This window comes from Solanum tuberosum, unplaced genomic scaffold, assembly GCF_000226075.1.
Source record: "Solanum tuberosum cultivar DM 1-3 516 R44 unplaced genomic scaffold, SolTub_3.0 scf00248, whole genome shotgun sequence".
Taxonomy (NCBI): Eukaryota; Viridiplantae; Streptophyta; class Magnoliopsida; order Solanales; family Solanaceae; genus Solanum; species Solanum tuberosum.
Genome location: NW_006239172.1, coordinates 169,760 through 182,879, shown reverse-complemented (window position 1 = coordinate 182,879; position 13,120 = coordinate 169,760). Strand labels below are relative to the sequence as shown.

The following is a 13,120-nucleotide window of genomic DNA, read 5'->3' as shown; positions in this document are numbered from 1 at the left end:
TTCTTAAACTCCGTGCCCGGTCAAATGTTGCCACATAAAATGGGACGGAGGGAGTATAGTAGAATAGAATAGAAAATAGAAAATAGAATTTTCTATTTTCTAGAATATTATAAAAGAGAGTTTAGGGCCAAATATAATATATAATATTCAAGATTTGGCCCTAAACTCTCTTTTATAATATAGTAGAATATAACTCCAATTTTCAAAATTTATTTTTCATTTTAAAAATAACAATAATTTATTCAAATTTTACGATGAAATGCGACAAAATGCCCCTTCAATTTTCTCATTATGATCATATCCATTGTGCCCTATGAAATTATACATAAAAAAATATTGAAGAAAACTCTCTTTGATGTCTTGTTCTCTTTTTACTTCCTTTTTTCTCTAGCATTTATAAAAGATAATAGACAAATGCATAATTAAAAGAATTAACACTTCATAAAATAATTAACGATCAACCTCTTTTTCTATGTGAATTTTTGAGCAATCTTTTCTTGTTTATTGGTTTCTAAAACGTTTCCTTCAAACTTCGAACCTCAATTTACATTTGTTCCTACACAAATATAAAATCATAGTTTATAATTCACATTTTCCTTTTAATAAATGTATATAGAAAAGAAAAAAGATATTATCATTTCTTTTGGCTTTCAAAATGAGTCTTTTAGGTTCAGACTCCACGTGACACTTCTTCCTGCAAAATATAAAATCTCGTAATCACTCATGTCTTTTATAACTTCCTTCTGAAAAATGCATATAGAAAAGAAGGTAGATATTCTTATCATCAATTGATATAAAAGAAAATAGATAATTTGACCTTTAAAAATAGCCTGCATAATATCGCCATCACCCTCAGACTCCCAAGTAATACTTCCCCTTGCAAAATATAAAATCATAATTCAGGATTTACTTGTCGTAAACACTTATGTCTTTTGAAACTTCCTTTTTGAAAAATGCATATAGAAAAGAAGTTAAATATTTTTATCATCAATTGATATAAAAATAAATAGATAATCTTACCTTTAAAAATAGCCGGCACAATATCACCATCATCCTACATTGTACTGATCTGCTCTATCATTTGAAATGTTTCTTATATTTATATGCCCATATATGATGTAACTACAAAGCATAGTAATTTGGATGGTAAATGCCATTAAATTTAGTGACTTTTCACATTTTAGTATTTATTAATTAGCAATGAAACTTAACTTTTAAATCCCATAATTACTATACATTTCCTTATTTAAGAAACAACGCAAGCAATACAAAGAAAGTAAAAGAATTTTAGTAGAAAAGATAAATAGTGAGGAATAATATAAATAGATCACCATTAATTTTCTATAATTACTCATTAATTGCTACATTTTCTAACAAAAAGGTGAACTTTTTTTTAAAAACTATAACAAAAACGTTAACAATAAAAGGAAAGTAAAAGAAATTTTAGGAGAAGAGATATCAATAGTAATAATGACCATATGTTCACTTTTCAGGATTTTAGCTTTCTATTTCATGTTAAGAACTAAATCGCCTACAACTCCCTCATTAGTGAGGAGTAATATGAATAAATCACCATTAATTTAATGTAATATTTAAATCCTATAAGAGAAAATTCCCAAAAATCTGAGGAAAAAGATAATTAGAGATCCTGGCCAAAGAGGTATGCAACATGATATTTTCATATATATCATGTCTTTTAATAAATTTCTTCTGAAAAATGCATAAATAAAAGAAAATAGATATTCTTACCATCAATTCATATATAAAAGAATAGATTTGAGACTCCAAGTAACACTTCCTCCTACAAAATATAAAATCATAGTTTAGAGTTCACATTTCATAAACACTCATGTATTTTAATAAATTCCGAGACTCCAAGTAATACTTCCTCCTACAAAATATAAAATCATAGTTTAGGATTCACATTTCATAAACACTCATGTCTTTTAAAAAATTCCTTTTGAAAAATGCATAAATAAAAGAAGATAGTTTCTTACCATCAATTCATATAAAAGAAAATAGATAGTCTCACCTTTAAAAATGGTCAGTGAAATATCACCATAATCCAATGTTAACTGAGTTTCTTTGCAGTGTTTCTTAGATTTTATATGTACAAATATGATGTAACTACAAAGCATAATAACTCATATGGTAAATGTCATTAAATATAATAATGACTTTTCACATTTTGCATTTATTAATTTGTAATGAAAATTGCCTTTTAAATTCCATAACTACTGCATAATCCTAAATATGGGTATATTAAAAAGGTGAAAAAACTTGAATAATAAAGTTGATTAATAATTAATTAAATGATGGTCTAATTAAAGAAAGAAAAATTACGGTTATGTATCAATGAAGAAGAAACCAACCAATATTTTAAATCCTAAAATAAAGAGAAAATTCCAAAAATTCAGAGAAAAAAGATAATTCAAAATCCTGATCAAAGAAGTATGCCACATCAGCGCTTTTATATCCTCCTTTATATATATATATATATATATATATATATATAGATTCTCTCTATAGTTTGAAAAAATTACATATATGTCTCACTAATTAATAATTTCATACCAGATTTCAAGTCGGATACATTTAGATACATGCATTTTTGCTATCAGATACACTCTGAAATACATATTCATAGGGAGAGAGGCAAACGAGATTGGAAGGAGGCGAGTGAAAGAATCAATGTATTTCATATGTGAATCACATTAGATACATGTATATGAGAAACCAGATACGTTCTAAAATATATAACAAATGGAGAGAGGCGGACGAGGGAGGGAGACATACTAGCGAGAAAGTTAGATACATGTGAATCCACTTGGATACAATGTATTTAGAACAAATTACACTTAAATTTGATCACATGTATCTAGACGTGCTATATACATTCATCCAAAGTTCAAATTCTGATAAGGTTTATAGTTAGTATTAAAAATTCGCGTAAAGAAAAGTAATTTACTCCTAAACTAGTGGAATTTGTGTTGTTGCCCATCATACACAACAAATCAAAATTTCTGGAGATCCCATCTTATATTAGGTGTAGATTTGCCATTTGGGTCTGGGCTAGAACAATTTTAAACTGTGTTAATATAATTTAACATACCATATATACATTCATACCATATATATTATTCTATCTTATCATTAATTAAGAGTTGCATACCATATAATAAGGAATATACACTTAGATACATGTATTTTTGCTACCGAATACACTAAAATAGGAAGAGAAATTGAAGCGAGTGAGATGGGAAAGGAAGCGAGCGAGATAGTCATATATCTCAAATACATGCTAATAACACTGGATACACGCCAGATACATGTATCTGGTATGATTTACATGTACATGGGATATCATATACATAGGAGAGTGACGAGTGAGATGAGAGGAAGGCAAGGGAAGCAAGCGATCTGTTATATATCTCAAATACATGCGAATCCACCTGGATACAATGTATATAGAACAAATTACACATACTTTTGACCTCGGAATACATGTATCTAGACGTATTCAGACACACCAAAATTTGACAAGATTCATAATATTGCAAACTAAAGTGTATCTAAGTAATTAGCTCATAAATTAGTTGAAATTTCCGTAAGTTTCCCTAATTTAAACCCTCTTCTTAAAGTACCTCTTGGGTCATTCACACTTTTGCCTCTATTTTTTGTTGATCTTTATTTTTTGTCTCTTGAGATAAAATATTTTTTCACAAAGCACAAGTTTATATTTTCACATCATAATATCTCACAAGTTATATCCGAACCTTTAAAGAGAACATATGTCCGACTAAACATAAGTTTAATTTTAAGGGGTAAAAAATAAAAATCAACCCCTTTATAAGATAAAAGTTAATAATCAATTCATTTAAAAGGAAAACCGTACCATTAAATGATATCTTTCCCAAGTTATGCCAATATGGATTGTGAACCTCAGGCGTGAGTACAAATTTATTTAAATAAAGAGAAAAGGACGATTACATTATTAGGATTGTAGTAGCTATCTAAATAGTTTGACAATGATAACACAGCCACCCATTTGGGATAGGCATTTTATTCCTTCTCAAAAATATCCAACTTCCCTGCTACAATGTGAAATTTGCTAAATTTGATTATTATCGTCCAAAATAGCAACTCTAACAAGAATTAAATAAATTCAAACAAAAGTAATTCACCATCACCTCTTACAATATCATTTTCAAATAATGTGGAAACCTAATTTATGCATCTGTATGTCACGACTCTCTACTTGTTAATAGAAATTCATGTCCATCAAATAAGAAAAAACCATTTCAACACGCTTGGAGTTTTCTAGGAACAATAAAACACTCTTTTAAGTAAATGGATGATAACTTTTCTGTTTTGACTGTGTTTTGAATGACAAGTACATATACTGGATATTACAAACATTCAAAGATTGGAAACCTAATCTGTATATCAACAGCACAAGAATTAAAACGTGAAGCAGTTGACTTGAAGACATTTGTGTATCTTGTGATGCACCAAATCCCCCATGAGATATGATGTGTTCAAATGAAATGAAAGAAGCTTTTTCTATTACTGCAAATAATATACATTATATCATGAAACAATTGAGAATAAATTGATATTCCAGAATACAAAACTGTATTGGTGTCCGCGCCCAACGAAAGTAGATCATAAACACAGATGTGGCAATACAGGGCCGCAGCTAGAGAGAGCCCACTCCTAATAGCCAGTTGCTGAACTCCTGTGTTAATACTCTTCAGGGACTACAACATTCTATCCATTTTGAGATCCCCATGTGTAAATTGCCTTGTAATTCTGGCTCTGTTAACAGCGAAAGTTTCGCGATTCCCTGTGCACAACTCTAGAAAGATGCACTACTTAAAAGGGCTTATCTTCACAATAAAGATTTGTCAATTCAGGCTTTACACATGCAATTTGTTAAAGGATTCTCCCAAAGATCATAATTTGGAAACGTTTCTTCAGGTAAACCAGTTCTAGTCTGATGGGTTATGACAACGTCTTCCACAAAGGAAGCCCACCCCATATATGGATCTCCTAGGGATTTGGACATCAGACCCTTGTCTGGCTTAATGGATTTTAGACGATGACCCATGTACCTACGATGTCCTATTATCAGTTTGGCGAAGTTTCCTCCGTGTGTCATCACAAATACATCAGACTTCAAACAGACTAGGAAGTCGAGGGCTGCCAAGCTTGTCACATGCTTTCTGAAGCCATCCAATTCTGGTTTTGTAGCTAGTTCCTCTTTTGTAACCTATTTACATATCCCAAAATACAATATTAATGAAGAATAAAAAACACAAACATTTCAGTAGGTATATTAAAATATGCTGGGTAAAACATATCTACAGGATATTGATACTAAACAAAACAAAATGACAGCAGTGAAAAAATTCCAGAATTTTTCAAGGGTCTCTTACACAAAATCATTCCCCCCATGTTTCTTTTAAAGTTGACCAGAGTAGTAGGCAATAAGATCAGCTACAAGAAAATAGAACCTGAACAAAATATAGATAAAGGTCCTTCCCCTTGATCAGAAGTTTGGGCAAGTAGCTTACCAGATTTGGGAACATGTTCCTCAGCGGTGCCATGCGGTTTTGTCCACCATAGACCTGTCCAGAAGCAACATATATTTGAGTTTCTTTAGGATAACCCATGGCCCGAAGCAGCACGGCTACTTCACCAGGCTCAAGAGGGCATCGTCCTTCCTTACGCTTTTGCAGCGCCAATGCCCACAAATGGGAACCATCCTGCCAGCGAAACAAACAACAAAAACCAGATAAATATATCAAAAATGAAATCGTCGCTGTCAGCTTTATATGAATAGTGATCATAATCTAGATGACCTTAAACCGCCGAGGCCATTCTTTCTTTCTGTATGCAGCCATGAGATCTTTCTCTGACCTTGTTCCAACAAAATCACAGAATGACAGACCCACCATTCCTTTCTCAAATCTCAAATGAAGAGCCCTAGTTTTTGACAAAATATTTTAAGTTCCATCACAGATCAGAAGAAGCGAAACAGCATGGTTAACAGCAGTTACAAGCATAATAACTCACATGAAAGGATTTGAACTACCAGTGCGATTTCTCATCCTCGAAACAAGTTGATCGGCCATCTGCTCAATCTCGGGAAGAAACTTCAGAGCATGATAGTTGACCCTGCACCTCAGCTTGTTTATCTCTGGAGGAACATTATCATACCTGAATGATATGCGGGTAGTCTATCAGGTCAATGCCAGTTTAAAAAATCAGGCAACTTAAAGGAGCATGAAAATCTAGTTACCCAAGTCGATCAACAAAAGGTTTTAGTGACATTATCTTCTTCTCCTTGACCCGTGGCAAAACATTATCTATGTAGAACTCTGCTGAAGCGTACTTGGGAATGTTCTTGACTGTACGCCTGGCAAGCATAGAGTACAAGCTTTAGAAACACAAATGCAAAACGTAACACACTGTTGTAAATGGAAATAGTAACTTTGTCCTCACGTTCAGCAACTACCCCTTAATTGGAGTTCTTGTGAGATTTAATTTATTCATAAATCACTTCATTATTGTATTTGTGCTGGCTATTCACAATCTCCTGTCAAGCCCAACCAACCATCTATACAAACATCGTTGTATCTTTACATCGAAAGTATACATGAGACAAGCAGTAGCTCTTTTATTTCCTTTTGCTTTTCTGAGTACCTTGAAATATCCACCTATTTTTATTTTTCACATTCAATATAATCAGAAAAAGAAAGAGTGGACTACTTGTCCAAGTTGATTTTAACTCAATCAAAAAAACATACTCTCCAACTTGCCAGCGCCCAATACTGTCTTCAAGTGTGTCCAATCGATACCAAATTAGGAGCATGGAACCCCAAAGCTGTGAGGCAACTCTAGAGCTCTTGTGTGATTTATGGTGTCAACAAGGTATATTTACGAGAATACCAAATCCATTTTTGTTATTATCCTCATCACTATCTCTTAAGACTTCCGTGTAACTGAGATAATTCTAGAAATCTTGCACAAATCCTGTAGCTGTGGTGGTATGGGGATTAGAGAATTTTGTGCTGGGAGTAATTACCAATTTGAATTCTCATGGAGAGATGGTGTGTGTGTGTGTGTGTATATATATATATATATATATACACAAATTGATAAGACATTTTCCCAAGGATATATATTACGGAGCCACACGCTTCAGCTCACACCCAATACATACTACCAATAAATCAATGTTGATGTTTACCTTGTTACACTTACTCTTCACTTACCCCCCTTCAGTCTTGAACATACAAATGCTAAACCCAAACAACAACAACAACATACCCAGTGAAAAATGCTAAACCCAAACGAGTTTTCAAAAAGTACAAGTGTTTATATGGAAAGGGATCCTTCAAAAACACAAAATTGCTAGAAACTGAACGCACCACTACCAGATCCAAATCCATATTCAGTACTCCTAAGTCAATGTAACATTACAACTACACGACGACAAGGGCGACTGGTTTTTTTTTATGATGTTAACTTGAATTTGTAGAGCACTAATAAACTATGTTGATTAATCTTGTCAGGGAATTATACTTAAAACTATTTAAGAAAACTATACTTCGAACTGCTACATGAAAATGAAACTAGCATGCAAATGTAAAATGCTAAAAAAGCTAGCGGACCATACCTTATGCTTGAGAACAGCTCAGCTTTGTCAGTAAACCACTCTGGGATATCGCGAACAATTCGCACATCATCCTTCAGGTAGTTAATAAAATGATCTACATCAAATATGTCCTCCAATTTCCTGTCAACACAGTTAACTCATATCAAGAATAATTAAAGTCTTACCAACCTTATGGAAAACTCTCACAACACAATGATATTTAATCTGGAATGTTTTTTTTCCAACAAGAAACTGATCCAATAACCAAAAACCTCAATTTTAATTTCTATGCAGTTTGACTAAAATCTCATTACAGTGCAACATTAAAAATTAACATCCACCCTTGAGAGCAAAGAGCAGCTGCTTCAGTCAAGTTTCCCTTACGTTTGGTCTTTCCATATCTGGTCTTGCTTTAATACTGGCAAAATAAGGGTGGCATTCATTATTTTGGCAACTGCAACAGCATTGCATATCTGCAAGGAAATGCATGACTAATTAAAGTGGTAAAAATCCTTTGAAAACACATAACAGAATTTATAGATATGCAGACAATTAAGGAAATACAATAGATAGTTTTCATTCATTAACTGACATGCAAAATAAGAAATAACTAAAAGTTACAGACACAAATATAAAAAGATGGAAGACAAAAGCATAGGATATGACATGAAACATACAGCGATCCTTTGCTGGTTTAAGCCACCCTCAGCATGTATGAATATATAACCGTTTGTGGCATTCTCGGGCGGAATATCTGCAAAGCACCAAGCTATATCACTATTTTGCAAAATAGGAAGTAAACAGTTAAGAGATCAGCTATTCCATTTGGATGAAGATTCCAACAAGCTCAAGAGGTTTGTAGCTGTCAATGGTACATCTAACCCAAAGAGGTTTGATGAATAACTTTTGGCAAACAAGGGAGCATCAGGCAGAAACCTGTTACACCATTTGCTCCACTTCTTAAGTAATGATACAAGTTTCATGAATGGGAAGTCCAGCTTGGTTTTCCCACTTCTCAATGACAGATGACCTATACCAAAACCTATTCGCTGAGTTCCACAGCTCTGTATCAAGGGTGACCTTCTAATTTACTCTATTCTAGATAGCTGTAATTCCTAAAAAGTTTAGGTGGGAAAACAACTAGCATTTCCAGGCTCCAGAATGTAATGATCTAAGAAAAACATTGCAAGAAGCCGGTAAAAAAGTGTAGATAGATTACTTATATCAAAGAAAACACAGATAACTTCAAAATTTTAAAAATTTATTTACATAAATAAATAAGTGGAATCAAAATACCAAAAAATATAAATGGAAGCCTTTAGAAAGATATTAAATGCTTACTTATCAAAACGATAGACGACAAATGCTTAAAAGATAATTATTATAGCTATAACAGATAATTAGCCAAGAACACAAGTAAATTACATGGTCTCTTAAATTTGGGCTTTCTGGGTTAGTTATGTTGCCCAACCTAGGCTCCTAAACATTAATGAACAAAGATAGACTAAAGAAGCTGTCATGCACAACTATTGCACTTATGCTCCTCAAAGGGGATCTAAAACCTGAATACCAGAACAACAGGAAGCTCTGATATGGTTGAAACAATATAACAAATTTGCAAGAGCAGTGCTAGAATACCTTTCAGAAACTGATGCTAGAGAATGTCCCGTTTCATCAATGTGAAAGGGAAAATGAAAAGCTCACCTCTGACTGCAGTAAAACAAGAAGGATTCTGCATTTGGTGCAACCACTAATATTCAGATTTGAGCACAGAATGGTTTGTGAAAAAGCTAATGCTGATAAGGGCATGACATAAGGAGACCATTGGATAGAAATTTTAAGATATTGGACCATTAATTTTGATGGAAGGAAGAGGACAGAGGAGTAGCTCTTGTTTGAAGGCAAAAAAATAGTTGTAACTAAGGAATTCGAAATCCAACATTGGAGGGAGGGATACATTTCTTTTGATAACCGAGAAATCTCCGAATGCTAGTAGCTGCATGGTACGAAACTTGGTGATAATGGGCCTGCCCCTCTACTTTTCTCCTTTGCAGAGAGGGATATTGCATTATAAGCATTCGAGTCCATGTGAGTTTTAAGAGGAAGTATCTAGCAAAGCGTTATTATAAGTCCCTCTCTTTTCAACAGGAAGTTAACACTCATATTTGAAACCTCACTTACCAACCAAAAGAGGAATGCTTGACCTATGCACATATCACTCACAATCATACCAACCAATATTTTAACACTTAGCTCTTTGTCAAATCCCTGAATATTGGAGAATCTTTTACTTATTTCTACTCTTACAGTTTGATAAGTTCCTAAATCACTCCATGAGCATTAGAAGAAGACTCGTTCAAGAGTCTAATCCAATTGACCTAATAAATCAAATTATCAACAACAAAGATAAATTTGTAACTTAAATTCAACTACTAACAGCAACATTCTTTAATCGCATAGGATGATACAACTTAATGTTTCTGAACAAAGTTGTTAAGGTTGCCTGCCTTGTTCTTTTATCATTTCAGTAAGAAGATGACATTTCTGTTCAAACACCAAGAATGCCTGCCACTCTACCCTGCACTCACTTAAATGTCAGGCTTCAATCCGTCACATGGTTCACCCAATACATTGTTTTATATTTGCATCTATAAAAGTCATTTTTCAGCTTCTATTAGAGGGGCAACGGATACAATCCATTCGAAGGGGGAGCAGAGCAGCAGGCAGGCAAAGCAGGAGGAAGAGATATGGATTGCACCGAAAGCAATGCCCCTAGCACCTAAGTGCCACAGTCTGAGCTCAGCAGCGCATTTACTATTTGGAGATGGATGGCGCCAAGCAGACGCATTTTTTCCATTAGCCGAGAAAAGAAGTAGCTAAGGAATATCACTATCGTGGGGAAAAAAGAAAAACATAGGATTGATCGAAGGCATCCGGCTGAAGTGTAATACTGAAATATATTTTTCTCGTTTCTCTTTGCACGGTTACCTTGAGGAAGAGAGGGGAGAGGATGAGGTAAATTCTCTAAACTCATAAACTTGAAGGAGCATATGAACCAAATTGCCCCACCAGAAGGCATGGCAAGACAAATGTATAGATATAATTTCAAGGAGCATAAGAATACCTGATTTAAGTCCCTCACGTCGCTCCGCACAAGGCTTCCATGAGGTTGTTGATGAATAAGGATTCTCCCACAAGGAAGAAGGTTCTTTCACCTAATAAAATTAGACAGATTGGACGTTTGACTACAATGATGGTAGTGATTATGTAATATGATGCAGTAGCAGACAAAAGGGTAGTTTTCAAGAACATACCGGTGGACACTGAAGAGTTATACCATCCTTTTTGCACAAATATGGAGCATTCTACAGAGAAAAAAGTGTAAACAGTGTTTTAATCGCTGAAATTGAGTCAAAGAACATCAGATAGGGAAATACATCAAACATTCTTTCAATAATAGTTTGTTAAACCAAATCAAAAAGCCAATGTAGCACACTAAACAATAACAGCCACAAATGAAATCCTTTATATGAAGAAAGTCGAGGAACAAAGATGCTTACACGGCCCACAATTTGATTGATATCAGAGATATGTTAAAGCAAACTTCAGCTATATGGCATGTTAGTATTCATATAAGAACAACTCTAAAGATTGGCCTGCATTTACCATATTACATGGCATTACTTAATTACACTAGCAGCCGAAAGACATACATTTCTATTCTAGTAAACATATTACGGAGTTAATCTTAACTTGATCAATAATCATCAAAAGGACTTCTTGTATTTATCTCTAGTTGATGCACATCTTCTCTAGTAAACATTATATGGAAGTTAAAGTCCTGACTTGACCAAAAGTTATCAAAAGCACTTCCTAAATTACTTCTAGTTGCTTCAAATTGACCAATCAGATTCATTCATTCCAGCAATGGAAAATAATTTTATCATTCAAGGCAAATCAAATGTTCTATTAAAATACACCTTACCCAAATCCCACACTTTTTCCTACCCGATCCTTATGAGAGCATAACAGAAACATCTAAGCCTTAATAATCTCAACTAGTTGATACCAGCTTCAAACTAATTAGAACCGCAAAATCTTTTGATAAACTAGAAATATCCAAACTAGAAAAAAGAAAAAAAATGAGCTTCCAGTGAGCAAATTGAGATGTGATACATACAAATGTGTATGTGTGTGTTTTGAGATCAATAAAATGAAGGCTTACCAAACGATGTACGACGGAGGAAATCAGGAAGACTAGTGAAAGTATGAGAACAACAAGCAGAAATAGCGAGATCTTGAACTTGTGAGGGTGAGACCTCGATTCATCAGGGAAGAAGAAAGGGAAAAGAGGTTGAAGATGCGAAGAGCAGAATGAACGAAACCGATCTCGAGGATACCGACCACGATAATCATCATCGTCATCATCAACGTTAGGAGCACTGTCAGGAACCAAAGGAGATGAGGAAGCGGTGACGTCGTCTCGCTTCCTAGGTGACGCTGTAACTCGGTTTCCGATCGAGCTTGAGTGGCGTAGCTCCGCCATTGCTCGCTTCGGACTGAACGCCAGTTTGCTTCACCGGACTCCGGCGTGTAGTTAACGTTGACGGAGTAACTGAGAATTTTCTAGAATTTTGGCTCCGGCAACGGCTATATTCAGTCAGTGTGTGAAAGAGTGCTGAGTTTCCAGATCGGTGATCTCTTGACTTACCTTATTAGAAAATAGTACACTTTGACGGGTAAATGTTTTACTTAGAGCCACTCATATTTTCAAATGTGAGATCTAACCCCTTCAATATGACTATTGGTTTTATTTCAACCTCAAAAAAGAATATGAGCATTTCATTCAATAATTCCGATACCAAAACAAAATTACTCAATTTAGTTTTTAATCCATCTAATTAAATGAAATATTATGAATCTATTCAATAAAAATTGTTTGAGAATAAATTTTATGAAGTGTAATCAAAGATTAATTAAATGAAAAAGAAGGTAGAATATATTCTTAAACACTTAAACTATTAGTTAAACTATTGAAAATAGTTTAAATATGAATATTAAAATCTACAAATTTTATTTCGATTATAATAATATTTTAGTGAATTAAAATCTGCTTCAAGTCGTATATTTTGTTTGTGTGTGGGTTGACAAGTTGAACCTTAGGATCTTTTAATTTAAATATTAAAGTGCCCGTATGATACAAATTAATTCCATAAGAAAGGACATGAAAAATAAATTGACCAATTCACAGGTCAAAAACATCATTTCATGATTGCAAGAAATTTTTAAGTGGAGAAAATATGACCCCCACACTATATGGATGAGTTTAGGGATGACAATGGGACGGATTTAAGGTTGTGCAAGTGGGTGGAATGTGGGGTGGGTTGAAGTGGGTTTTTTAAAAACCAATATGGGGTAGGGTAGGTTGGGGATATATGTGATTTTATGTGGGTTCAA

The 13,120-nt window shown here is 33.9% G+C and overlaps 1 protein-coding gene across 1 annotated transcript; it reads right to left on the bottom strand.

Moving 5' to 3' along the window:
* Window positions 1–4,535: 4,535 nt before the first annotated feature.
* Window positions 4,536–12,405, bottom strand: LOC102604881 (uncharacterized protein At1g04910). The gene is made up of 11 exons (XM_006357524.2): window positions 11,889–12,405; window positions 10,978–11,028; window positions 10,788–10,878; window positions 8,341–8,417; window positions 8,048–8,136; window positions 7,685–7,804; window positions 6,305–6,421; window positions 6,079–6,222; window positions 5,865–5,988; window positions 5,577–5,768; window positions 4,536–5,272 (listed from the first exon to the last, which is right to left on the bottom strand). Exons 1-11 carry the CDS (start codon window positions 12,207–12,209, stop codon window positions 4,913–4,915), a joined length of 1,686 nt encoding a protein of 561 aa, XP_006357586.1. The 5' UTR covers window positions 12,210–12,405; the 3' UTR covers window positions 4,536–4,912.
* Between the last annotated feature and the right edge of the window lie 715 nt (window positions 12,406–13,120).

Coding starts and splice junctions, on each gene's coding strand:
- LOC102604881 (XM_006357524.2), bottom strand. CDS start 12,209: ATGGCGGAGCTACGCCACTCAAGCTCGATCGGAAACCGAGTTACAGCG. Junction 8,137..8,340: donor TAAACCAGCAAAGGATCGCT/GTATGTTTCATG, acceptor ATTTCCTTGCAG/ATATGCAATGCTGTTGCAGT. Junction 5,273..5,576: donor GGAACATGTTCCCAAATCTG/GTAAGCTACTTG, acceptor ATATGTAAATAG/GTTACAAAAGAGGAACTAGC.